General features: G+C 56.3%; 1 protein-coding gene across 2 annotated transcripts; it reads left to right on the top strand.

Annotated features, from left to right (window-relative positions):
* The first annotated feature begins 1,533 nt into the window (after nucleotides 1–1,533).
* On the top strand, nucleotides 1,534–25,959 carry WNT11 (Wnt family member 11). 2 transcript variants are annotated; one of them, XM_055423718.2, is made up of 6 exons: nucleotides 1,534–1,657; nucleotides 5,388–5,570; nucleotides 13,795–14,030; nucleotides 15,572–15,849; nucleotides 18,498–18,790; nucleotides 22,668–25,959. In XM_055423718.2, exons 2-6 carry the CDS (start codon nucleotides 5,488–5,490, stop codon nucleotides 22,840–22,842), a joined length of 1,065 nt encoding a protein of 354 aa, XP_055279693.1. In that variant the 5' UTR covers nucleotides 1,534–1,657; nucleotides 5,388–5,487; the 3' UTR covers nucleotides 22,843–25,959. The 2 variants fall into 2 exon arrangements, with proteins under 2 accessions (XP_055279693.1, XP_055279692.1); XM_055423717.2 differs by lacking the exon at nucleotides 1,534–1,657 and adding an exon at nucleotides 3,387–3,513.
* The last annotated feature ends 1,039 nt before the right edge of the window (nucleotides 25,960–26,998 follow it).

Raw genomic sequence — 26,998 nt, 5'->3', positions numbered from 1 at the left:
CAGCACGTGTTCAAAAGGACACTCCTGTGACTGTAAGCAGGAGTATATGTATACTGGTGTTGCCCGCTTGGCAGCTGTGTGTGTCTTCACTGTGTGCATGGAAACGTGTGTGCTTGTGCATAAACTAGACACGGACAGTCTGCATGTTCAGCCTCATCTTGAAGATGTGTATGGCCATTTAACTTATATGTGCTTCTGAGTGTATGGGGGCATGTGGTTTGTCCAACTATCTCCTGAGTGTGTTTGTGACCACTTGGAGGTTAAGTCTAGCCCTGTGTGCAAGGGAGACTGCCTGCTAACATGCAGAGATACTTGCATGGCTAAGAACCTGCGGGGGTTCCGTGGGCTCAGATGATTGCAGGGACCTGTAGCCAGGTTAGGACAGCCTATGGGAGCCACTTCACAGGTGGCTGCAAAGAACAAGGGAAAGAGTAACCAGGTGTTTTCGGACCCGAAAGAAGTCTTTTTTCACTAAATCTGTTTCTCCTTCTCCTAATGAACTAGATTGTCCTTGGAATTGAGGCTTCTGGGGTGGAAGGGATGGGGGAAGACAGAAGTCAAGAAATCCAAAGCACCTGCCCCAGCAGTTAGAAATAGTAGTGGAGTAGGAAGGGCCAAGGTCGGGGTGGAAGGCGCGGGTACTCAACCAGTCCCAGGGAAGTCGCCCCAGAAACACAGCCCCAGCCCCAGGCTAGGTCTACAGCGCACAAGAATCACCATAGTCTGCTTTAGCTTCTGAAAGCCAGTCCTCGGCTGGTGGTCTCCCCGGGACCAGGCAGATTCCCCAACACTCATCCCATAGATGGGACATCTGCCTTCTTGTTGCCTAAGGTTTACAGCCTTCTCGCACGCAACACACAGCCCTCCCACCTCTTTTCTTTGCTGAAACTCCCAAAACTGGAGCAGAGGAGGTCTGGAGAGGTGAGCTGGAGAAGGTGGTCCTGGGATGCCACGGCAGCTCTCCTGACCCACGACGCTTATAGTAATGGAGCTTCAACACCAACTCCTAGTGACATCCGGGCTCCGCACTCAGACCTAAGTCTGACTTCCCTCTAAGCCGTGGCTTCCTCTTCTGCCCAACCAGACGGGGTGGAGGATCCAAACGGGGCTTGCTGTCAGGTTTAGAAATCAGCCCTACCTAGGCCCCAAGAGTGCCGGGCACGCAGTAGGCTCACAGCCCGCACGCTCAGTACACACCAGCTAGGGTTATAATTAGCAAGTCTCTTTGTAGCTCAACAGGGTGCGACGTCCTCTCGTGCCGCTGGCGCCGCGGGTCCGTGGCATCCGCGGGGACCCCGCCTCCGTCCCCCGCGCGCGCGGCCCGCGCCACCCGGTGGGGTTTCTGCGCGCTGACGTGGGCGGATCAAAGCAGCTGCCGGCTGCTTATAAAGCAGCACGGGCTGCCCGCGCCCGGAGACCGTGCCGGGTGAGGAGCAGAGCTCGGGCGAGTCAGCGCGCGCAGGCCCCGGGAGCCCAGCGCCTTCCAGTCCCCGAGGGACCCCGGCCGGCCGCGGCTCGCCAGGATCCCGGGCGTCCTTTCCAGGCAGCTCGCGAAGAGGACGCCCTCGCCGCCTGCCCAGCCCGGAGAGCGCTCGGGTCCTCCAGGGGCCGCGCTCGCCGCTCCCCGGCCCGCCCGGCCAGGCGAGCGCCCCAGGAGGTGAGCAGTGGCCGCGGGCAGAGGGCGGGCTCTCAGCCGGGACCTGCCAGAGCGGGGGGCGGGGGTGGGGGACCCCGTTGGGTACCCGCTCCAGGGCAAGCAAAGCCAGTCCTCCTCCGTAACTCTGTTCCGCGGCTCTCCCAGGCAGTCCCTTCGCTGAGAGCAACCGCCGGGGCCTCGGGGCGCGGGCTCTAGGCGGATGAGAGGTAGAGGTAGGCTGTACAGACCCCGCGGCCCGCCTCGAGCCTTCCAGTCCCGGTTCCCCCTCCATTCGACCCTCTCCCTCCGAGTCAGCCCACGGATGAGGTCATGCCCGAGCCATCCCGGGGGTGGGGGACTTGGATCCAGCGGCAGAGGGTGTGTGTGTGTGGTGGAGCGGGAGAGGGTGGCCAAAGGCAGAGAACGACTGCAGCTCCTACTAAATTGAGGGGCGGGGGCGGACGCCTTGCTTTGAGACCTGCTTCCAGAAGCGGCAGGGTGGGGGTCGGGGGAAGGGGGAGAATCGAGAGTTTGTTTACAGACCTGAGCTCCAGGCTGGGGGAGGTAGGGAGGAAGAAAGTCCAGTCCGGGCCCCGAGGCACCTCTGGAACAGCCGCGAACATCTGGCTGAGCTCGCGCACGGGCCCCACACCTCCCACCTCCCCGAGCTTAGGTACCTCCAAGACCCTCACGATCCTTAGGCGCTCGAGGTCTGGCTTAGCGGGGGTAGTGGGAGGAACCCCGAGTTTCCCCACCGCACCCTTCCCAATTCCAAACTAACCCGTTTCGCGGGTCACCCGGGGCATCGTCCGCAGCCCAGCAGACACATCTAGGAAGACTCGCGGCCAGAGTCAAAGCCGTGTTGAGGGCCTCGCCTCGCTCGGCGTCGCAGGTAACCTAGAAGCAGTCGCTCGGCGCCACCGGTTCTCTGGGCCGGCTCTGTGAGCTGCGCACTCCCGGGCTTCGGGCCGGGCCCGAGGCGACCTTCCGCGCGGCGTGGACACTCAGCGCGAGCGCCGGGCGCGGGTTCCCGGCCCGGCGCGGGCTCACACGGGAAGGGGGTGTTTGGTGTGCGCCCGTCGACTCTGGCTCAGAGGGGCAGCCTCGCAGGCAGCGGGGTTTCCAGGGCCTTTCAGAGCCCAAGCCTTGTAACCACCTGTTGGAGCGGGCCTGCGGCTACTGCGCTTGCGGTGCCCACGGTGTGCACAGCCCGGGAGGTTGCAGCTCTCGCCCGCTGCAAGCCGGGAAGCTTGAGCCTTCTCCCCAGCGGGAGGAGGAAGGGACCGCTTATGTCTCCAGAGACACTGTGCTTTGATGCGGGTCCACTACACGCCTGATCCCAAGGGAGGTTCCGAGCCGGGCCTAAAGCAAGAGGTCGGGCAGTCCGGGGCGGACCGCGACAAGTGGAGGGGCTTATAGAACGACCAGATCTGAGAGGACACTTCGTTTCCTCTTCACCCCATGCCCGGAGCGGGATACCGGGGCCCAGGAAGAGAAGGGGACTTGCCCAAGGTCCCAGGGCACTGGAGGCTGCTGCCTAGCCCACCTCGAAGCCGGGTTTAGCGCCCCCTGGCGGGCCGGGGGCTCCGGGAGGCGCGTGCTCCCTGACCCTCCAGGCGCAGGCTGAGGGTGACCCAGCGGCCCTCGCGGCTGCCCTAGACACTCTGACAGCGGACAGGAATAATCTGCCAGGACCCAGAGGCCCAGATCGGGATCCGCCTCCCCCAGCGACGTGCCAGGCAGCGAAGGGAGAAGTCCAGGACCACCGGGGCCGCTCCGAAACAGCCAGGGAAAGCTTGGAGGCCTGGGTCCCGGTGCGCACCCGCGCGGCCCCCTTCTCTCTCTGCGCGCGTTGGGCTGGACACGGATCCCCTGCGGTGAGTCCGCGCTCTCCTCTCTCCGCGTGCAGGCTTTCCTTCTCCCTACCCTGAAATGCTGGGCGCCTTAGGGGGCAGCCCACATTTTGGGAAGGGGTGGGGACGAGGAGGGACAGTGACCAGAGTTTTCGATCTCTCCCCCGCCCCCGCCCCTCCTGGCATATCCAGCCAATATTTTTCTCGTTCTCAGGAGCGTGTGGGAAGAGGGGGCTCAGTTAGACTTAAGACCCCAGCTGAAACACCACTCCTGCTTCCCCGCCCCCAGTGCCTTAGAGCGAGCACCACTGGCTTAGGAGAACTCTGCGGAGGAGAACGAAATAATTCAGAGGTTTCTCCCCGTCTTGCTCTGGGTCATGCCGCAAGGTCCCAGAAAACAGTGGGATTTAAAACGTGTGTTTGTGCGTGTGTGTGCTCTTAAGGCGCACACGTGCATGCACACACTACATAGATAGATGTAATACTGGGGATTTAGGGAGAGGGGGCTCAAAATACCTGCAGACTACTGGAGACTGGAAAGACCTCAGGAGATGCGTGAAGTCCAGGCCCTTGTTTTTATAGAGTGGGAAGCTGAGGCTGGGGTGGTGGAAGGTCCAAGGTCAGACAGTCAGATGAGAACACCTCCTTTGGGTCAAGCGCCCCCCACTAAGGCGCCTCCTTTTTCCAACTCCCTTTAGGAAGAAATCCCTTTGTCTGCTCCTCCCCAGGGAGGAGGGGCTGGGACTGTGTTTGTCTCCGGACTAACTCCAGGTGTTGGTAAATTTGGGAGAAGCTGGGAAGGGAGTTAATGAGGTGAGAATGAAGAAGGGGGGCGGGGGAAGAAGAAATAGAGAAAGCGACTCTGCGGCCTGCGGGCGGGGTAAGGGTACTCGCGGCCCCAGGACGCCGCCTGGCGGCCAGAGGCGGCATACCGCCGGCCCCGTGAGCTTCCCGGCTTAGCCAAGGCCAGGCCGCCCCGCCTCCGATCCGGCCTGGGCACCATCCGACCCTCCAAGAGGGCACCGCTGGAGGAACTAGGAAGCTCAGGACCCTGAGTAGCCCTCACTGCACAAAGACTTTTGCCATCCCCTTTCTCACCCTACCTGTCACAGCCTGAGAAACTGATGCCCCAGAGCAAGCCCCCATTTCCTTGTCTCCTCACGGTCCATGATCTCACCCGACACTGGGTAGAAGTGAGAGTTGAAGACTGCCGCTCGTTGGCTGAACAATCCCATTTCACTCCCAGGCCTCAGTTTTCTCATCTGTGAGATGGGGGCAGCGATAGTACCATCTCCCAGGGTTGCTGGGAGGAAAAAAAAATCGATCGCCTTAGTGATGTTCTTTTTAAAAGGCGAATTATGTCATAATCACAGTTGGAATAACAACTGTGGTCCCAGTTTACAGAGCGGGTAAACCGAGCCCCGGCGGGGAAGGAGAATGCCCCAGCCGGCAATAACTAACAACACTGCAGCGATGAGAACCCAGATCCTGGGCGCGGAATCTGCTCTGCCCGCGACACCTTCCGTCGCTCTCTGGGGCTGTGCGCCTGGCCCTCTGCTCAGCTTCTGTCGGCCTCGCTCTCCGAGGTTCTCTCTCCCTCTCGCTGCCTCTCCGCCTGGTCTCTCCTGAGTCTTTGATCCTGTCGCCCCTTTCTCTTCTCGCCGCGGGCGGCTCGAGGTGGACACGCCCTCGGCCGCGCTCCCGCGGCCCCTAATTTGAGCCAGACGCCGGCAGCGTCCGGGCCCGTGTCGGGCTGGAGGCGACGCCCGCCGCGCGCCCGGCCTCCCCCGGCCCCAGCCCCTCCTCTGTAATTTGAATAAGACGCCCCCACCCCCGCGCCCGTGGCCCCCGCCCCACGCGCCGCCTTAACCCGCAGCCTCCGCTCTCCCCGACTGCAGGCGGCCCGCGCGCAGGACGGGCGACGGCGGCCGGGAGCGCGGCTGGACTTCGGCGCGGCTTCCCCGGGGCGAGACCCCCCTGCGCGCCCGCCGCGCGAGGATGAGGGCGCGGCCGCAGGTCTGCCAGGCGCTGCTCTTCGCCCTGGCGCTCCAGACCGGCGTGTGCTATGGCATCAAGTGGCTGTAAGTAGGGGATCCGCGTCTACGCAGATGGGCCCCCGGGGGCGGGGGAGGCGGAGAAAGCTAAGGGGCCCCCTGGATCGGGCCAGGATACCCAAGACCGGGGAGCAGAAGTAGCCTGGGGGCTGTGGGAGAGTCACCCTTCTTAAGCCTCCTTTTCCTCCTCTGTAAAATATTGTCCTTACCTGCGGGAGGAGCGAAACAGGGCGTGGAAGGCGACGGAATTGCTCTGTCCTGTGCTGCTGAGAGTTACGCAAGACCTCCGCCAGGACAGACGGATAGAGCGTGGTCGAGGGGCTCAGTCTTAAGGGTCTGTGCCCTGCACACAGGGCCTGCTGAATATTACGTTCCTTGTCAGTCTCCTGACCCTAGCTGGAGGTCCTCAAACAGTCCAGACTGCCCCACCTGCGTGACCTTGGGGAAGTGTCTCTCAGCTTCTGAGCGCCTCAGCGTCCTCCTTTATCAAAGGAGGGAAAGAGCCTCTGTCTCACTCAGGTCAGATGAGAAGGGGCTCATGAAAGAACCTCCTTAACTGTCAGATGCTCTGCACATGTGAAAGTCCTTTAGACAGAAATTATTAATGGAAGGGTAGGTGGGAGAGAGACTCCCTTCCGTCCAGCAGGAGGGAGTGCCTGCTCTGTGCAGGACTGTGATCTGCGAGGGCAGGCAGAGAGGAATAAAACCCAGCCGCTTCCTGGAGAAGCTGCCCTCTGGTCTGGAAGAGATAAGCCCAGGCTGTAAATAACTCCCAAGTGCTCCAGAAGAGACCAGTGCAGTGCTGTGGGACTGAGAGGAGAGGAGACCACCTGGTGGGGGGCACGTATTGGGACCCTCGGTAGATTTTCCCGGGTGCTGCTCCTAGGAGGGACCTGAGGAATCTCTGGAAGGTTGGCGGGTCGGGGCAGTGAGAGAAGGGCCCTTTAGGTGGAGGAATTCCAGGGGTGGTTGAAAAGTCCAGGATGGGACACATTCTATGGAGTTCCAGGTTGGGGGCGGGGAGCCATGCAGATAAGACAGGCAGGGGACAGATTATGGAGGCTGGAGAGGGACCGTGAGGAAGGTTCGTGGATTAGCTGGAAGACAGGGCGATAGCGGCTGGGCCACCAGCAAACAGTCTTGAGGTCACCAGCCCTGCCTCTTCTGGGGCTGAGTTATCGATTAATTTTCCTCTGGAGAGGGGAACCCTATCTTTTTGCATTTCTTGTTTGCAAGGAGAAGCCTGGGCTCAGCGGCTTCCCAGCCTAGGGTTCGGTGTGTGTGTGGCGGGGGTAGGGGGGACAAGCTTTTCTCAGCTGCTCCTGATTAGTTTTATGAGAAATCAGCCACTTCCCTCCTTCTGCTGGTACCTGGCACTGCCCCAGTTGGTGAGAACCTCTGATCAGGGAGCCCAAGCCCTTCTCGCCCACCACTAACATTGTATAGATAAGGAAACTGAGGTCCAGAGAAGGAAAGGCATTAAAGGGCACAAGGAGCGTCAGAGGCCAAGAACTGGGCTTGCCACTAACATGTTGTGGGGGACATTGCTATCATTTCCTCTGAGAAATGTGTGACTTGCACGGGCCTCCAAGCTGGCATGTGGCTTGGTAGGGTCTGCAGTAGATGGTTAGGTAAGCCCATGCTATCCCCACTCCATAGCCTGCTGCTGCTGCTAAGTCACTTCAGTCATATCTGACTCTGTGTGACCCCATAGACGGAAGCCCACCAGGCTCCCCCGTCCCTGGGATTCTCCAGGCAAGAACACTGGAGTGGGTTGCCATTTCCTTCTCCAATGTGTGAAAGTGAAAAGTGAAAGTGAAGTCGCTCAGTTGTGTCCGACTCTTAGCGACCCCACGGACTGCAGCCTACCAGGCTCCTCCATCCATGGGATTTTCCAGGCAAGAGTACTGGAGTGGCTTGCCATTGCCTTCTCCGCGCCATAGCCTAGGCTGCCACACACACACACAAAAGAGTATACCTCAGTGTCTGCCTGAAAAGCACTTCCAGCCTCTTGAGGGAAACAGACATATAACGATACAAAGTGGACTTTGGGCTGTGTCCTAGAAGAGGGAGCATGGGAGCCCAGAGAAGGAGTGGTTAGTCCCACTTAAGGGAGGTGACTTTGAGCCAGGCTTCAAAGGATAGATAGGATTTCAATGGCCATGGAGGGAATGCAAAGCAGGCATCCTAGGCAGAGGGAACTGCAGGGACAGGACTGTGGGGAAACAGAGAAACCAGGAATTACAGGAGCTTACTAGTAAATCCCCAGAGCTTTAGACATTTAACTTTGATAATACTCTTGTGAAGTAGGTGACATTCTTATCGCTACCATTTTACAAATGAGGAAACTAAGGTACAGAGAGGTTAAGTAACTGGCCTAAGGTCACACAGCTAGTTAATTAATGGTGGATGTGGGATCAGAAGCCAGGCAGACAGGCTCCATGAAGCCAAACCTCTTTGATAGTGGCTAAACTGCTGGAGCTGAAGATACAGGAGGAAGCAGGAGAAAGAATGGAGTTTAAGAATAACAATACGTGTGTGTGTATCTGTGTGTGTATATGTATGGCCTTGCAGACCATATGGCAAGGTTATATATGGCCTTGGAATATGCCAGGCACTGTTCTAAGTTCTTGATGTATGTTGTTTCATCTGTCTCCCAACCACCATGGGAAGTGGGTTCGGCCATCTCCCTCATTATCAGAAGAGGAAGTGGAGGCTCAGTGGGTCTTTAATGAACAGGGTGTCACAGCTAGTAGGCAGCAGAGGCAGGATTTGGACTTAAGCTGCCTGGGTGTGTTTCCTCTTGGTCTCGGGGAGCCACAGGAAAGTTAGGAATAGAGAAGTGTACAGTGGGGATGAAAAGCTGGGGGTCCTGAGGATGTGCCAGGGGACCCTGCTGCCTTGGGCTTTGGAAAGTAAGTTGAAGAGGAGAGGGGAATTTGACATGGGAACTGAAAGCAGACGTGGCTGAATGACCCAGAATGCCCACCTATGGGGACCCGGGACTCAGCCTGAACTTCCTGCAGAGTGGGGGTAAAGTAGAGGGGGCGGAAACACATGGGGGATCCCTCCCCTACCTCACCTCCCACCCAAGCCAAATGGTGGGAGACTCGGACCAGAGAGCATGGGGAGAACCTTCTCTGACTGTCTTGGGGGCAGAGAGGATGGTTCCAGCCTTCTCTGAGCCTCTGGAGGCAGCCCCAGGGTGGGTGGAGTGGCCCCGGTGAGCCTGCTGCTCACTCTGGGTCAGGCCTCTGGAGGAAGAGTCCGAAGAGACTCGGAGGGACACAGCTGCCGCAGAGAGGCTGGGAGAAGCACTGAACCCGAGTCAGGAGACCTGAGTCCCAGCCTGAGCTCTGACAGTTCACTAGCTGTGAGCCGGACCTCAGGCAAATCAATCACTTGAGCCTTTCTGAGCCTCAGTTTCCTCATCTCTGCAACGGAGTGAAAGAGCCCTAGCCTGTGATCTAGGAGTTCTAGGCTGGCTCTGCTTCTGCTTCTCTGATTGGCTTCTTGTGTACAGGTCTGGGCAAACCCTACCCTTCTCCGAGCCTCAGTGTCCCCTCTTGCACTGGAGGGGGACACAGGCTCGGAGAGGGACGGTGACTTGCCCAAAGTTGAATGTTAGATGAGCAGCTGAGCTGGAGCTGAAACCCAGGTCTCTGTGCCCCTCACCACCACTCCACCATTCCCAGGAGAGCCCCAACTCCTGAATGAGAGAGACCTCAGCCATCCCCACGGCCCCCACGGCCCCCTTGGCATAGGCCTCGCCTGCGAACTCTCTGTTCCCTCCTGTCCTCTCTTCCACCTTCTCTCCCATGCACCCGCCCCCAGATAAACCAAAATGTTTTCAATTAGGGGTCTGCTGCAGTGAGGCAAGCCGGACAAGATGTCCAGACGGGTAACTCCCCCGCCTCCCACCCTAATCCTTGATTACCTCCCCAAGGGGGCCTTAGTTAGAAACGGTCATTACCACTAATTACCAGATGACCGCATCGCCCTCCTCTGGAGTGGAATCCGCTGCCTCCCACCTCCTGATCTCCCGGTCTGCACGCTCCCGTGAGCCGGCCTCTCCCAGCATGCTGCAGCTGGCTGCTCTGTCCTGGCTGCGCTCTCCGCAGCCCTCTGCCCACCCAGCACCTCCAGGATGGTTCCCATTTGTCCTCTGCCCTCCTGGGAAGGCTGAGCCTCATTCTCCATGCCGGATTCCCCTCATAGAACCTCTCTCACCACCAGCTGGGGAGATGGATGCTTGATGACTTCAGAGATGGACAGACTGACCCAGAGTGGCTGATCCAGACCCCACGCGTCCAGAGAACCCCTCCTGGGAGCCACAGTGCCCGGTGCTCAGGAGTTACCTGAACTGAGCTCCCCAGGAAAAGTCTGATGTTATCCACTTTTTGAGCAGGAGCCCAGGGAAAGGACCTGGAAGACAGCCACCTTGCATGCGTGCCTGCTGTATGCCCAGTACCGTGCTGGGTGTTTTCTCATTTATCTCCTGTAATCATTCCTGTTGTGAAACAGAAAACTGGCTCAGAGGGAAAGGATGGAAGCTGGGCAAGGGTGATGGGCAGAGTGGGCTCAGGGCAGGCTGAGTGTGGACGGACCCCAGCCCAGTAGAGAGGGAACCCAGGAAGGTGGCATCCGGAGGAGGCCGAGCACCCAGGCATTGGACTGCCTCAGTGTCCTCCTCTGTTTAAAGTGGGTAATATTCTCCCGGGCCCCTCCAGACATTGTGAGAATGGGAGGAAATGAGAGGCTCTGTAGACTGGGAACTGCTGTGTCCATCTGGGACAGTGGGTCCATGTGCATGAACAGTGTTTGCTGGGTGGAGGCAGAGAGGTTTTAACAACCAAGAAACAGGCTGGGGTGGGGGTTATATCTGCCCCTGTGTGGTCACCCAGGAATTCAGGCAGCAGGTTCCCCAGGTATCCCAGCATTGGCAGGATCAAGCAGTCAGGCCTGAGGTCTGCACCAGATACGCCAGGTTTCTTGGCTCATGCCTTGCGGGGAGGGGGAGGGCTGGGCCAGGGATGGCAGTGAGGGAGAAGCCCAAGTCACCCACAGTCAATCTCAGACAGGCTGGGTTGTGCCACCCCAGTGTGGCCCCCAGACTGTGCTCGCTTGCCCTGGCTCTGCTTCCCAGGCCTCTGGGAAGATTTATATATTTTGGAGTTGTAAGGGCATGGCAGAGAGAGGCAGGAGGAAGCCAACTAGCCTGTTAGTACCTATAAGCACATATCATTTCACTTGGCCCCTGCGAGGCCTCCAGGAATCCCCATTTTGTGGTCGATGCTCAGACAGTGGCAGCAATTTCCCCAAGGTTGCACAGCACATAGAGGCCAGAGCTTGAGTCCCAACCCAGGTCTTCTGACTCCCTCTGGTCTAAGATTTAAGTGGCAACAAGTGAGGCATTATATTTATGAATACTCCAAATGCTTTCCAGCCATTATTACATTTAAATCTTAACCATAATCCTTGGAAGTAGAATTTATCATTTTCTTATAACAGATGAAGACCATGAGGCTCAGAGAGGTTGAGTAACTTACCCAGGTCACACAGCTGTTGCCCAAAGCCTGAGCTCTCCCCTGGGCCGGTCCATGAGCTGGAACATCTAGGTTGCCTTATAACTGGTGACAGGTCTGTGCAGCTGTCCGTTGAGGGGCTCCTTGAGGAAAGGATCTATATCCTTTATTACCAAATGAGTCTGGGAAGAGTTGGTTCTTAGTAAATATTTCTCCCGCAAGCAAATCAAATTCATTTTTTCATTTAGGTACAGGAACAGGGGAAGGGCATTCCTGGCACCAGGAAAAGTCTGGGCACAGGCATGGTGTCAGGGTAGACCCTGTCAGAGAAGTTAGGAGTCTGGTATGGTGGATATTTCAATATGTGGGGGGACAAGGACAAGAGGCTAGAGAGCACTGGGGTGGTGGCAAGCTTGCCACCTGAGGGGCTGTGAAGTCAGAGGGGAGCCCTTGACCTAGACTAAGTAAGTGCAAGGGGCTAAGGTAGGAAGAGGCCACCAATGCAGTAACGTAGTAGATTTCATCACAGGGCACTGACCATGGTGTGTCAGCCCTGGACAGAGCATGTGACACACATGGAGTTAATCCCCAGACAGTACTAGGAGGGGAGAGGTTACTTGCCTTGCTCAAGGTCATGGCGGAGTGCCGGTGACAGAGGCGGGGGTGACAGGGCCGAGAGTCTGCCTAGGCCTGTGCTGTTCTTTGGCACTGGGCTGCCTCCCTTGAGATCTCAGGCCAGGGGCTCAGGAATCCAGGTCTTGCCAGGTCTCAGCCCTGACCCTGGATGAGGTCTGCCATGGTCCCAGCAAGTGGGACACATAGCACTCAGGTCTGAAGGCTGGCCCCTGCTTTCCCCTTGTCCCTCCAAGGTCTCTGCTGGATTTCTGAGGACCAGCTGGCCCTAGGCTAGGGACCAGGTCTATGTGGAACTCTTTAAGACTGTGGGGTCCCTTTAGCCTCCACTTAGAGGAGGTGCAGCCTGATGCAATCTGCTCCTGAGAGAAGGCCTGGGAAGAAGGCGAATCCAGGATGGTCCCCTGGTCCTAAAGTCTTAGAATTTCAGTGCCCAGAGCTGGGATCTGGGCAGCTCAGAGGTTCTATAGCATCATCAGGGTTCATAGAGAACCCCCTAGGCCAGCATTCCCAAAGCATAGATGAGGTTGCTGCTGCTGCTAAGTTGCTTCAGTCGTGCAACCCCATAGACGGCAGCCCACCAGGCTTTGCCGTCCCTGGGATTCTCCAGGCAAGAACACTGGAATGGGTTGCCATTTCCTTCTCCAATGCATGAAAGTGAAAAGTGAAAGTGAAGTCACTCAGTCATGTCTGACTTTTCAAGACCCCATGGACTGCAGTCTACCAGGCTCTCTGTCCATGGGATGAGTGGATGAGGTTCAGTTCAGTTCAGTTCAGTCGCTCAGTCGTGTCCGACTCTTTGCGACCCCATGAATCACAGCACGCCAGGCCTCCCTGTCCATCACCAACTCCCGGAGTTCACTCAAACTCATGTCCATCGAGTTGGTGATGCCATCCAGCCATCTCATTCTCTGTCGTCCCCGTCTCCTCCCACCCCCAATCCTCCTAGCATCAGACTCTTTTCCAGTGAGTCAACTCGTCGCATGAGGTGGCCAAATGGTTAGGACTCCTCAAATAAAGGGTTTTGTGCTCAGCAGACTTGCAAGTTACAAACCAAGCCTGTTGCTTTGCTGCAGGACTTCTCAGGGCCTTTAAAATGGAAATATACGTTATAGTATATCACATCCCCAAAATGTGCTTGACCATGGATTCGCTTTTTCAGAGTGTCTCACTGGAACCTGCTCTGGGGAAGACAGTTTACAGGTACAGACACTGAGACCCGGAGAGGACAGTGATTTATCTAAAGTCACACAGCAAGTTAATGGCTGTGTGCTTAGTCATTCAGTTGTGTCCAACTCTTTGCGACCCCATGGACTGTAGCCTGCCAGGCTCCTCTGTCCATGGGGATTCTACAGGCAAGAATACTGGAGTGGGTTGCCATACCCTTCTCCAGGAGGTCTTCCCAACCCAGGGATTAAACCCAAGTTACCTGCATTGCAGGTAGATTCTTTACTATCTGAGTCACCAGGGAAGCCCAAGTTAATGGCTAAATCCCATTTACTACAAAATCGAGTGGCTTTAATCTTTTCATAGATCCCTTGCATGTATGTGGGATTTTTACAGCCTAATACATGGATTTAATAATTAAATGAAGCCAAAATGGGAAGCTCCTAACTCACACTGTGCATCTAGTGAGTGCTCAATTAATAATGTATATTATGCTGATGACTATCATCTAGCACCTAGCATAGTGTCTGGCTCAGTATTAAGTGAATGTTGCTTAAAAAATAATAATCCACAGCTGTGTGAGGACGAAATAAGGCAATGAACATGAATGCTTTGTGAACTAGAAAACTATTAGTCTAATTATAATAAAGCTTAGGTAGGGTGGGGGGGGTCACAATTCTATGTTATGAATGAGGGCCTCAGGCCAAGAAAAGGACAGGGATGTGACCAAGGTCACACAGGGGTGGGAGGGAGATCCATTACCCTGCTGGGGACAGAAGTGCTTGGCCTCCTGCTTTCCCAGCTCCTTCCAGTAAAGGCTCCAGACCCACTGAGAAGAGGCTGGGGCCATACAGAGGGTGGAGGCAGCAGGGTCCCTCTTGGCCCTGACTTCCTTTTCACTGGTGCTGCTTTCTGGCCATGTGCAGGGCCCTGTCCAAGACCCCGGCGGCCCTGGCGCTGAACCAGACTCAGCACTGCAAGCAGCTGGAGGGCCTGGTGTCGGCACAGGTACAGCTGTGCCGCAGCAACCTGGAGCTCATGCACACCATCGTGCACGCCGCCCGCGAGGTCATGAAGGCCTGCCGCCGGGCCTTCGCCGACATGCGCTGGAACTGCTCCTCCATCGAGCTTGCCCCCAACTATCTGCTCGACCTGGAGAGAGGTAGGGGGCCGGCGGGGCCTGCTAGGGCCTGCTGAATGCGTGTGGGTAGAGGTGGATGAATTCAGGCATAAATATATGTGTGTTTAGATAGGTGGCTGTGTTCATGGATGGATGGATGGAAGCGTGATGGGTGGATGAGTGAATAACTGGATGATGGATGGATCCACGGATGGGTGGGTGGATGAATTAATCATGGCCATCGGTGTTTGGGCGTGAATTGATGAATGGATGAACATACAGGGAGTGCAGGGGAGCCTGGATGACAGTACAAATGCATGCATACCCCTTATACCTGGACAAAGGAATGAATGATGCAGGGAGGCCGGTGGGCGGGGTGGGGGGTCTATAACGAGAGTGTGACTGAGCCCACCCTTAGGGCAGACAGGTGTGCCACATGGTAATTCTAGACCAGCCCGCCTCAAAGTGCTGTGAGAGGCCCAGAGTGATACAGAGATTAAAGAGCATCTGTGGAGAAGACTTTCTGGAGGAGGGGGCATCTGGGATGGATTGGGGTGGGGGTTCCTGTGTATCATAAGGAGGCTTTTGAAAGGCAGGGGATCAGTTCTGTCCCCCGCACAGTGACAGGTCATGTGTGTGCAGCACTTTACAAAGAAAGCCTCCCTTCTTCCTGAATTATCTCAACTCCAGAGCAGGCCTGTGAGGTAGGTATATCATTCCCACTCTACAGTTAAGGACACCAAGGCTTGAGAAGGGCAGTAACTTACTTGGACCTGAGGCCAGGACCCCACAGCCAAGGCATGTTGGGCTCCATCTTAGTTGCGAAGGCTGCTGTAACAAAGCCCCACGCTCTGGGGGCTTCTCACGAGTGGAGAATCACCTCCATCTGGGGGCTGGAGGTCCAAAGTCAGAGTCAGGGTGTCCGCGGAGCTTCCTCTGAAGGCACAAGGGGGAGCACTCACCCCTGCCTTGTCTTTGCTTCTTGGGACTGCCGCGTCTGTGTGTTCCTTTTAGCTGCATCTCTTCCATCTCTGTGTCAGTCACGTGGCCTCTGCCCTATGTGTCTCTGTGTCCAAGATTCCCTCTTCCTCCAAGGACCCCAGTTGTTGTATCCGGGCCCACTCTGATCCATCTAATGACCGCAGCTCGGTTACACCTGCAAAGACCCTGTTTCTAAATAAGGTCACGTTCACAGGTACCAGGGGTCAGGACTTGACCGTATCTTTTTAGGGGACACCTTTCATCCTGCAGCAGGCCGTTTGCTCACCTGTCTTTGAGGAGCTCAGGGACGGGGCCCTCAGTGCCTGAAAGTAGTCCCTGACACTGGGTGTGGGGCGTGTAGTGTGAAAGTGCGGTGAGGCTGTGCCTGTGGGGTTGCTGGCTTTGGTGAGTGTGCCCGTCAGCTAGTCATTTTGGGGGAGGATGGGGGGGTGACAATTGAATGGTCCTCCTGCCACCCTCCACCTGCTCCATCCACTCACCACCCCGTCCCCCTCTGGCCCCAGAGGCAGGTGGGGACCTCAGCCCTGGCCACAGTCCTATGCTTGGTCCCCCGCCCTGGTTGACCCCGCTCCTCCCCACAGGGACCCGGGAGTCAGCCTTCGTGTATGCGCTGTCGGCGGCCGCCATCAGCCACGCCATCGCCCGGGCCTGCACCTCCGGCGACCTGCCCGGCTGCTCCTGCGGCCCTGTCCCAGGTGAGCCACCCGGGCCCGGGAACCGCTGGGGAGGATGTGCGGACAACCTCAGCTACGGGCTCCTCATGGGGGCCAAGTTTTCCGATGCTCCTATGAAGGTGAAAAAAACAGGATCCCAAGCCAATAAACTGATGCGTCTACACAACAGTGAAGTGGGGAGACAGGTAACCACCCCCCACCCCCCCAGACGGTTGTGCTTGTGCCAATTGGCCTGGAAAGGGCCACCCGGTGTGCCCCAGTGGAGGGGGGGTGGGGGGTTGGACCCTGATACGCTCACACTGATTTGTTCCTGGCCTCCCCTGACTCTTCCCTCTCCAGCTGCTTGGGGCTTGCCTGGCTTCTCCTCCAGGGGGTCCACTGGGGTTTGGGTTGGAGAATGTCGGTGGAGCAGAAGGAGTGCTACGCTGGGAGTTGGGAGCTCTGCTTGCTCTCTGCCCTCAGTTGTTCGCATCTGTAAAATGGGTGGGTGGGTGCTCGCTGGTCCTCGTGTCACATTTCCTCAGACTCCTCCTCTGGGGCTCTGGGCCAAGGCCGGGCATGAGAGGAAGCATGGAGTGGGCGTGGGCCGTGGAGAGCTGAGGGTCTCCTTGGATCTAATGGGAACTCTCTCCCAGCTCAAAAACCCACCCTAGTCTGCAAAGCGTGGTTTCCCCTCCATGAAGGTCATTATCAGCATTGCTTAAATTCCTCACCTCATTGTACAGAAGGTTGGAATGAATGCAGAAGTGAATGAACGCACCTTTTTTATACTCATCTGTGTGCCAGACACTGTGGTGGGTGCTTGATTAGCTTTCTCTTCCATGGTCCATGAAACCACATTGTAAAGAGGTACTGTCACCCCTCCTTACAGATGGGGAGCTGGTCCCGGAGGGGCAGAGTATCAGGTGTGGATGAATCTCATGACCTCCTCCCTGCAGCCCCCTTGGGCCCATTGAGCAGAGGCCCCAAGTGAGGCAGAAGGAGCTTAGGTGGCTTGGCCAAGGACACACAGTGCGATGGAGCCCAGGTCTATGGGATTCCAAGTCTAGAGGTTTCCACGTCCTCACTTTGCTCTCTCTCTCATCTCCCTTGTGGAAGGATTCTAGGATGTCCAGGCCATCTTTGGACAGTTGGGGAAACAGGTCAAGTCACCCTGTGGTCTGTAGCAGAGTCTGGCTAGGGACCAAGAACTTCTGCCTCCGAAACCTGTGGGCCTGCTCCCCATAACCCTTGGAAACCCACTGGGAGCCCTTCACCATCCTCCTGCCCAAGAACCTAGCCCCACTCCTGCCCACGGCCAGTCCCAGCCTAATGCTGCCACGCTCACGCTACACTGGCAACCATCCCATTCTGCAGTGCAGTCCACCCAGGGTCCTCAGCTTTGGGGGCACCTCACGCCTATCCCCGGGCCCTGATGACCATTCACAGGGGCCCAGGAGGGTCAATGACAGCATGCCCTGCCCTAGCACCGAGGCCTTGGGAAGCCTGGCCCTTCCTGCCCTCTGAATTGAAGAGCTGAGTGTGGTTTACTTTCCTGGATGACTCAGAAGTACCTCGTGCCCTTGGGAGGCCCAGAGTGCCCTGCAGTCAGGTTCACTTCATTGTGTGCTCTCCACAGGCTTTGCTGAGACAGTTCCAGCCTCTAGACCCAAGTGGACTCCCTCACTCCCCACTTCCCGGCACTGTGAGGGGTAGGGAACCCTGGGACCTTGACCAGCTTCCATACTAACTCCCCATGGGATTTGGAGCAAGGCTCCCTCTGTGTGCCTCAGTTTCCCCGTACTTTTGAGGCACGGACAGGCCTGGGAGACCCCTAACCCTTGCAGTGGAGCCCAGAGGGCAGGCGGGAGGGCAGAGGGATTCCAGTCCTGTGTGCAAGGGGGCGGGGCTTGGACTGCAGAACTGGAAGACCTGCAGAAGGCATCTCTCTTACGCCCCTCAGGTACACAGGGAGAAACTGAGGCCTGCAGAAGTCAGTCACACAGAGTCATTTCCAAAGCCACGGCTAGAGTCTCCCCAGGCCCCGAGCCCAACCCTGCCCACCATAATTCTTACTTAGACTGATTTTTCAAAACCAAATATTGATTTAACTTTAGTAGTTCACAAGACGCTTTCATAGATGTCATCTTGTTGAATCCTTTCAACGACTCTGTAAGGTAGCAATTACACACCTGCTCAGCGCACGTGAAGACAGGTGCTGAGTGATGCTGCGGCGACCGGCAGCCGCGGGGAGGGCCAGTCCCTAGCACCCACCTCTTGCTGCTGCTGCTTCTCTCCCTCCCTTCCTTTTCTTCTCCCACTCCCTTTTTTTCAGCAAGCATTTTGTGAGAGAGGAAAAGCAGAGAATGTGAAAAGCCATGGCTTTTGGAATTGCCCTCAGAACTGGGTTCAAATCCCAGCCCAAGCTCTCCTAACTGAGTAGCCTTGGGCGGGAGACTTAGCCTGTCTGAGCCTTCATTTTCTCTTTTTTTTAATGGGGAAATTAATGGTATCGCCCATGAACGACTTCTGGGATGATGAACCCATTTGAAGTGTGAGAGTACTAGGTACAGTAGGTGTACCTAGGGGTACAGTAGGGGTAATGACACCATTACCCCTGCGAAAGCCACTCTCTTCCTGACTCTCCCAGCTGCCCCCCAGGGTTGGAGGAGGAGCTAAGGATCTACCCTGCAGCTTTAGAGCAAAACGCCCCGTCCCTTGTCCCTTGAGGCCTGGAGCAGGCAGTGAATCCAATCCCTGAGAACACTGGCAGGTGGAGGGGCTGGGCCAGGGCCCGGGGCAGGCAAGGGAAGGAGCCCCACCACCCAGCCCAACGCCCTCCCCCTGTCCGCAGGCTCTGCGCGCCTCTCTGGAAATGAAGTGTAAGTGCCATGGGGTATCTGGCTCCTGCTCCATCCGCACCTGCTGGAAGGGGCTGCAGGAGCTTCGGGATGTGGCTGCCGACCTCAAGACCCGCTACCTGTCGGCCACCAAGGTGGTGCACCGGCCCATGGGCACCCGCAAGCACTTGGTGCCCAAGGACCTGGACATCCGGCCTGTGAAGGACTCGGAGCTCATCTATCTGCAGAGCTCCCCTGACTTCTGCATGAAGAATGAGAAGGTGGGCTCGCACGGGACGCAGGACAGGTAAGGGCCTGCCGCCACCCTGGCAGGAAAGGTCAGCCATGTGGGGCATGCCCCTTCCCAGCTCAGGCCCGGGCACACACGGTCGGTCGGGCTTCAGTTGGCATTTGGGGAATGGAGTCCCTACCTGGTCGAATGCAGAGTGGAGGTGTGGGGTCCCAGGGGCCCCCAGCAGAGGTCCTGGGAGAGGCTGTTGTGCACCTCACCCAGGCAGGGGCTCCTTGGGAATGGAGGCTCGTAAAAGGTCCCTACCTTACCTGCCCCCTAGTGATGGAGACAGATGGGAAGAGACATGACTGTGGGAGACGAGGGCTAGGAAAGAGGCTGCCTGACATAAAGTAGGTCCTCAGTAGATGTCTGTCAAATGAAAACGTGAAGGATCATGTCACACAACCTGCTGGTTGGACAAATGAACTGAGGCGTGGGGCGGGGGAGGCAGCAGGCAGCGCCCATGGCCACACCCGAAGTCTGCACAGCGCGGAGGCGGGACCAAGGCAGGCGCGCTCCAGAGGGGCAGCAGGAGAGTGAGGCCAGCCTGCATTTTGTGGAGAGAGGGTGCTCCCACGTCCCCACCTACATCCACCCCTCCCAGACCCTAGCTCTGTCTTCTAGCCGGCTCCCGCCTCCCCACCACCCCCCATTTCAGAGCCAGGGCTGGGATCCCTATAGCAAGGCCTATCCTAGAGGCTGAAGCTGGTCCGGGGCTGGAGAGAGGGAGTGAGCCAGTGGGGACAACAGACCTCCTGGGTGCCGGGAGGGGCTGGTGAGGATTCAGAGGAGCAGCTCTTTCCTGAGGTGGTTCAGGAGGAATCCAATCCTGAAATGCTATAAAGAAATAGTTGTGCAATCAAATACACTGGGAAATTCTCTTTGCAAGGCACAAGAACATATTAAAGGCTCTGAGGAATCCCGCAGTAAAGGATCTGTCTAAGCCTCTGTTTCCCAGAGGTGTTTGGCTGTGGAACTCTTTTATTAAGGAGCCCCTAATAGCATTCCACAAGACGAGTGTTCTTCGGGGTTAAAAGAATATTGAACCAGAGTGAGGGTGTCTGAGAACGTGTCTGGCACATAGTTGGTGCCTGGCCAGCTTTTGCTTCCTCCTCAGCCCACGTTCCTGTCTCTAGGAGAGGGGGGCTGCTTTGGGGGGCTCCCTCCTCACGGGCCAGGGCAGCAGGCTGTAAGAGGAGGCCCAGGCGCCCATCTGGAGGCCAGATTGAGGAGGTCAGGCAGAGTGAAGATGGAACCAGGTCAGGCCAGAGAGACAGGAAGGAGCGAGAGTCTAGGCTGAGGACCCCGGGTGTGATGAAGATGGGGTGGGGGTAGGATTCTAGAACCCACAGGACCTGGGGGAAGCCCACTAAGGACCCCAGAGCAAAGAGGGGTTCTCCCTGGAGCCCTGGGGTGGCTGTGCCTGTGTGTGTCCAGGAAGGACAGCTCCCATCCTGACGCCACAGCTTTCTAATGGGGGGACCTGAAGCTCAAGGTCATCTTCTGTGCCTTGGGGACAATGCCACACATCTGGAGGCTTGGTGTGATTTGAATCACACAGCCCCTCCATGATGGGCGTGATCAGTGCCCTGGGAAGGGTTTGTGAATGACTGGCTCCCCCTACCCTCTCCCTGAGGCCACCAGGCCTCTTCCTTCCCAGCTGTCGTGACTCTGCCCCAAGGGCTTGCCCCCAAACTGTTGATGAGGAGGCCCCCTGCCACAGCACCAGCAGCCACCTTTGCTTTCTCAGAATGCTATCCCCCCACCCACCGGTTTCCTGCCATGCTCAGCCTTCAGCCATTCCTCTGAGGATGGGCCTTGGCAGACAGCTGTATGGGTCAGCTTTTTCTGCAGTAACAAACCACCCCAGTGGCTCACAACCACAGACACTTTTTACATCCATTGTATGAGGCTCTGGCTGGCACCAGGCGTGGGGAGCGACATCAAGTGCTCGAATTGTGACAGAGGGAAAACGGGGAGCCCAGAGGGGCCCTGACTCAGCCTGGACAGCAAGGAAGGCTTCCTGGAAACATGAACTTTACTAGGCTGGGGATATAGGGGTAGAGGGGGTTGGATGGAAATGAGCTTTGTTAACTGTAAAAGGCAGGTGCGTAGGTGATACACATAGCTGGGCCCCCTAGCCAGACAAGATGCCCTCCTCAAATCCAGCCTGGTGAACTGAGGCCCCCTCAGCAGTCCCTATTCCAGACTCTGAAACCTGCTCTATCCCCAGGCCCCAGCCTCCCCAGCTCCCCGTCACAGACACCATCATAGGTCTGAAGCTGGAGGCCAGATTTCAAAAATTGCATGTCAGGGACCCAGAAATAAAATGAAACCCTTTCCACCACCCTTTCTTGGTCTTGAGACCTTCAGGATAAGGCTGAGAGGGACTAATGGTGTTGAATGACTGAAAAAAAGCCCATAAAGGTTAAGTGACTTGCCTGAAGTCACACAGCCAGTGAGCAGCAGAGCTAGGGTTTGAATCCAGGTCTGCTGGCTCTGGGGCATATGTTGTTCTGCTGTTGCTTCCTGTCTCCTCCCTCCCGCCTGGAACTGCATACAGCCCCCACATGCAAGTCACCATTTCCTCCTGACTCCCCCTCCAGGTGATCTTTCCTTTCCTCTCCATGGCTCCTTTCCAGCTCAGCCTTGGCTTCTTTTACTCACCTGCTGTCCAGTCTCCTCCCTGGCCTCCCTGCCTCCAGCCTTGCTGCTTCATCCTTCTGTCACCGCCCCCCCCCGCCCCTTACATTAGGTTGGGTGTTTGTTCTCCTTGCCCTCACCACCCTATGCCCTCCCTTCTATCTGAGATTCCTGCTCATCTTTCATGCAATGACCTGGATGACCCCTCCCCCTCCAGGAAGCCTTCCTGAACTCTCACAGACCCGGTGCTCACCCTGCTGATGCTGGGCAAGTCCTCTGCCCATTCTGTGCCTCAGTTTGAGGGCTGGATTTGGTCATCTCTAGGGCTTATTCACCTAGGGCACTCTGGGATTCCTTGGTCCACGTGGCTGTGGGCACCCAGCTGCTTCCCATGACAGCATCCCAGCGAAGCCTTAGCCCAACTAGATGAAAATGCCAACCTGCACAGACATTTCCTCACTAGACAGAAAAACTGATGGCAAGGATATTTGGGGTTTATAGGGACCTTCAGTGTCTTCTTTGCCCACGTGAGTGATTTGTTTGTGAATCACTTCCAGCCCATGTATTCTCTGCCTCTTAGGGTGGGGGAATGAATAAGCACTGGACTTGGTTTCAAAGGACCCCTACGCTTGAGCCCTGCTTATCCGCAAACCCTTGTGAGACCTTGAGCAGGCCTCTGCCCTTTGCTGAGCCTATTTCCACCTGTAAAGTGGGCATAGCAATTCCCCTGACCCAAAGACCCTGCCTGCCTCCAATCAGATAAAATTCTGGAGGGAAGCACCTGATTCAAAGGGGGGGCGAATGGTTGACAGTCCCTCTGTCCCCAAGAAGAGAGTGCCAGATGGTCCCTGTCCCTCACGTCTGATGCCGTTTGTTTCCGAATTTACCCTGAGATTCCAAAAGTAAAGATGACCTTTGTTAGAATATAATTAAAGATTAAATATGAAGATAGGGATTATTAACCAATGGTTTGAGACATTTTCAAGTGTTTAGAAGTAGAAGGTATCGGAAAAGAGACAAAGGAAACAAAACACCCCCTCATTTTAATAAACACCTGTTAGAAATATAGGGAAAAGTGAAAAAGGACCCCTGGGAAAAAGAATTTATTTTAAATTCTTCAAAGACCAAGACACTATCCAAGGGGGACTGAGGCAGCAGCCATGGTTGGAGGAGACTGGGGCTGCCTGACTGGGAGTGGGGGGACTGGTGAGTGATGGGGGTGCTCACTGACCTCCCTATCCCCCTCCAGGCAGTGCAACAAGACATCGCACGGCAGCGACAGCTGCGACCTCATGTGCTGTGGACGCGGCTACAACCCCTACACAGACCGCGTGGTCGAGCGGTGCCACTGCAAGTACCACTGGTGCTGCTACGTCACCTGCCGGAGGTGCGAGCGCACCGTGGAGCGCTACGTCTGCAAGTGAGGCCACGCGCTCCTTGGGGACCCTTGGAGCCCAGCTGGGGGGCCGGAGACACCCCGTGGACTTTGGCTGCTGGATTCCAGATGCCGAGTGTGGAAGGAGGCTTGTGTTTTGCCTCCCCTTGGAAGCCGCCAGGAACAGAAGGCTGGGCCATCGGGGAAGGAAAGCCAGGACATCAAAGGAGACCGACAAGATTAAAAATAACCTGGCAGATCGAGGCCCTGGAGTGCCCACTTGCTGCCTTCCAGGCGGGTCTAAGGAGCCAAGGGCGTGGGTTTGGCAAGACTGGTACAGACTCAATCTTTCGTAGCCAGAGATGCCAGCTTCCTGGGAAGTGGGAGGTCAGTCTGTCCTCAACAGAATGTTCTGTCGGCGTAGCCCTCGAGACCCCTGGCCCACCCCAGGGTCTGAGCCTACTGGGCCCACCACACGGAACCACTAGCTTGGGTTGTAAATGTTTTTTGTTTTGTTTTGTTTTTCTTCCTCTGGGATGTGGGAGCTACAGAAATATTTATAAAACATAGCTTTTTCTTCGGGGTGGCTGGCTTCAATTCCTCTTTATATATTTTATATATATAAATATATATATATATATATGATGATCTATATTTTAAACGAGCGCTTTAAACAGCTGTTTGAAATAAATGCTGAGAACCCCAGCCCTCCCCTTCAGTTTCTGGCCTCCTCAAGTGAACTCAGAGGATTCCGGGGCTGGTGGAGTGAACTCTCCGGTTTCTAGGCAAGGTGGCATCTTATTGATGTTTCCTCCTCATGGCCGCCCCCATCCGGTTCTGGCCCCAATCTCCTTTTAGAATCTCCAGGTCAAGGGCAACGGCAGACGTCTTGAAACCCAAACCCAGCTGGCAGACTGTTCCTCAGGGACACATATGCCGGTGCACACAGCCTGGCAGTGGCATCAGACCTGCCAAGTGGCTTCAAGAGAAACCCTGTCCAGGCGCTGGGAACACAGACCTCAGGGAAGTGGTGGCAGACCCAGGCTTCAGCTAGCCCTGGCAGAGTTTCTGTGTGACCACGGGGAAGGCTTTTCCCTACCTAGCCTCAGTTTTCCCATCTATAAAGCTGGTGGTAGAGATCAAGGTGGCGGTTGGGAAAGGCCCCCAGCTTCATGCCTGGACCAGTGGGCATGGTTGCTGTGGCTCCATCACAGTGGCTGTGATTGGAGTCCTGTTCTGGTGTGAAGGTGGAGCCATCAAGATTCATCCTTTTCATGGTTGTGGGGCGTGAGGGTGAGGAGGACGGAGAAGGACTATAAGTGTTTTGGCCAAGTGCTTGGAAGCATGCTGGGATGGTGGTAGAGAGGACTAGGGTTCAGACTTGGTGGCCTGTGATGTTGGTTGGGTCCAGGTGGAAATACTGGGTAGATGGGCAGATAATCGAGCCTGGGGTTCCAAGGAGAGCCCAGGGGTGAGATGCCCATTTGGTCACTGTGAGTAAAAGGTGGCAGAGAAAAGCAAAGCGAATCAAGGCTTGGGCCTGGGACACTTGTGCTTTGGAGATCAGGGAGATGAAAAGAGGCAAAGAGAGCAAGAGGTAACAGCCAGGGAGATGGAGAATCCCGGGGATCTTAGCTGTTGTCAGGTGAAGATGGGGGCTTGCAGGGGCGAGGGACCCCGTGCCCTCAGCACTACTGCGCTCTGAGCTTCGGCCTCACTTCCTGGGACGTGGGCAGCACTGATGAGCGAGTACAGAGTATCCGGGGGTCACAGTCGTTCCCCCCGATGGAAGTAGTTATTAATAACCTGTATCTGCTGTGGCTGTGGGTGACTGCACCAGGCAAAGAATGTAAAAGGACATTATAAGCTGCATCTTGGTGCACATGGAAGAGACGCGAACCCTGAGGGGAAAGCTCTCCACTCCCCAGCCCCTGCAGGGACACAGGGTGGGAAGAGTCTGTGTGGCCAGAGTCCTGGAGTTGGAGTGGAGGGAACCTGGAGATTACTCTTCTGGGCTCTCAATCTGTTTTGCAGATGAGGAAATTCCAAGATGGGAAGGACCTTTCCTGTGGTCACAGAGCTGATACGGGCCGAGAGCCGGTGGTGGGGCATCCTAGCGTGGGCCTCCCACCAGCATCTGTGCAGAAAACTCAGCCTCTGTTGAACAAGCGCCTGGAGTGTGTGCTCTCCCATGTCCAGGGCTGCCTCTGCTCCACATTGGCTCCCGTGGCCCACAAAACCAATTCCCTGGCCTGGCATACAAGGCCCCCTCCCCAGGGCCCAAGTGACTCTTCCAGCAACATTTCCTACAACTCCTCAGGCATCTCTCTGTCCAGCCTCCCTCTGGGCATCTGCCACTCTTTCACAGAAAGCCTGGAATGTCACTTCCCTGTTGGAATTCCACTGAGCCTTGGAGCCATCTCTATAAAACCTTCCCTAATGCCCTCAAGCTCCATATAACGCTTTGAAATTTTTTTTAAGATTTTTTTTTTATGGACTAGTCTTCATTGAATCTGTTATAATATTGCTTCTGTTTTTAATGTTTTGGTATTTTGGCCATGAGACAAGTGGGATCTTACATGACAAGGGATTGAACCTGTGCTGCCTGCATTGGAAGGTGAAGTCTTAATTACTGGACCACCAGGGAAGTCTCTATACAACCCTTTGGATCTTTAAAGCAGCCATCGCACTCATGTTTACAGTGGTCAGCCCACTTTTTCTCCAAGGCCCATGTAAATGGTGCTCTCCCCCAGGAAGTCTTCCCTGACCACCCTCAGCCTGGGTCAGTGGCCTCCTCTGGGTTCCCACAGCCTCTGTGTTCTCCTCCCACTTTGCACTGAGCCATGGTATTGTAGAGAGGTCTGTGCAGTGTCTGTGCCTGCCTCTCCTCCCATCTGGGGCCCCACATGGGCTGGGACCAGCCCAGTGCACCCGTGGGGGCCCCAGGCTTCAGCAAAGGCACCCCAGAGGCTGAGTACATGCCTTGGAAATGTTGGATTTTGGGGTGTCCTTTGGACCTTAACCGGGACAAGCAGATGGAGAAACCAGATCCAGGACCCATGATGACTCAGAAAGGTCGTCGTAATGTAAAGGTGGAATGATTGGAGAGAATGGAATTGTAGCATGTATATTATCATAAGTGACCAGTCCAGGTTCGACGCATAAATTTTCCTCTGTTCATTTCAAAAAAAAAAAAAAAATGCCACCTGCTGTTGTGTGCCTGATGTGTCCTGTTACACACATGTTGTCCAGAGCCATCTTCACAACAGGTCCCAGTGGGTGTTGTCATCTCCCTCTGACAGGTGAGAAGAGTGAGGATCTGAGAGGGGAGGCCACGTGGCCCAGATCACACAGTAAGTTCACAGCCGCGCAGGGAGCCCAGGTGTGTCTGACACCGAACCCCTTCTCACACGTCCTCACTCCCAGACACGGGGAGAGCAGGGTGGAAGACACAGGCTACTTCCGGCTCAGGACAGGCAACTCAGCTGGGTCCCGACTCAGCGGGCCTGCTGCTGGCCAGTGCCAGGCCTGCTGTGAAGCCCTGTGCCTTTCTGGTCAGGGGCTGGGGAACGCGGGGGCCATGGAGAGCTGCTCGCTGGACCGCTCTTCCCTGAGCAGGGTTCTAAGCACGCAGTTAAGCTGAGCCCCCAATCCGGGGAGTTAGGAGTGGGGCTTTCACCTGTGGGGGGCTACAAACGCAGAGCTCTGGTGTCTCCCAATCTCACCGTGTTCTGAGATTTAGAACCATGAGACCTTGGTACCTGGACTTTCAGAATAAATATCCTCAAACTACTGTACTGGAAGTCCTTTCGTGGCCCTTTGGGCCAGGAGCCAATTCAGAGAATTTAAAAGGCCCAAGTATGGATCTCTCTGTGGGTGTCAGAATGCTTGTCACCAGCAGGATTCCTGAACCGGCCCACGCTCCATCGCCCTTCTTCCCTCGGGGGCAGCAGTCCCGGCTGGGCAAGGCCTAGAGATGGCAAGTCACCAGGCATACTAGGACCGGCCACTTTGAGGAGGCTCCTGAGCCAAGTATGAGAGGCCAGCTGGAGACACGGGAGAGACAGGGCCGGGGGAGAGAGACAAGAAGGCGGCAGAGAGGAAACAGGAACTCTTGAAAAGAGGCAGAGATTAGCTCGGTGGGAAAGGAGAGAATGGGCAGATAAGGTCCCCTGGGGAGGCCAGGTCAGGCCAGCGGAACAACG

The sequence above is a fragment of the Moschus berezovskii genome, chromosome 14 (assembly GCF_049115385.1).
Source record: "Moschus berezovskii isolate FMDL1 chromosome 14, NW_MosBer_1.0, whole genome shotgun sequence".
Taxonomy (NCBI): Eukaryota; Metazoa; Chordata; class Mammalia; order Artiodactyla; family Moschidae; genus Moschus; species Moschus berezovskii.
The sequence above is the reverse complement of the archived record's forward strand: the minus strand, read 5'-3'. Positions and strand labels throughout refer to the sequence as shown.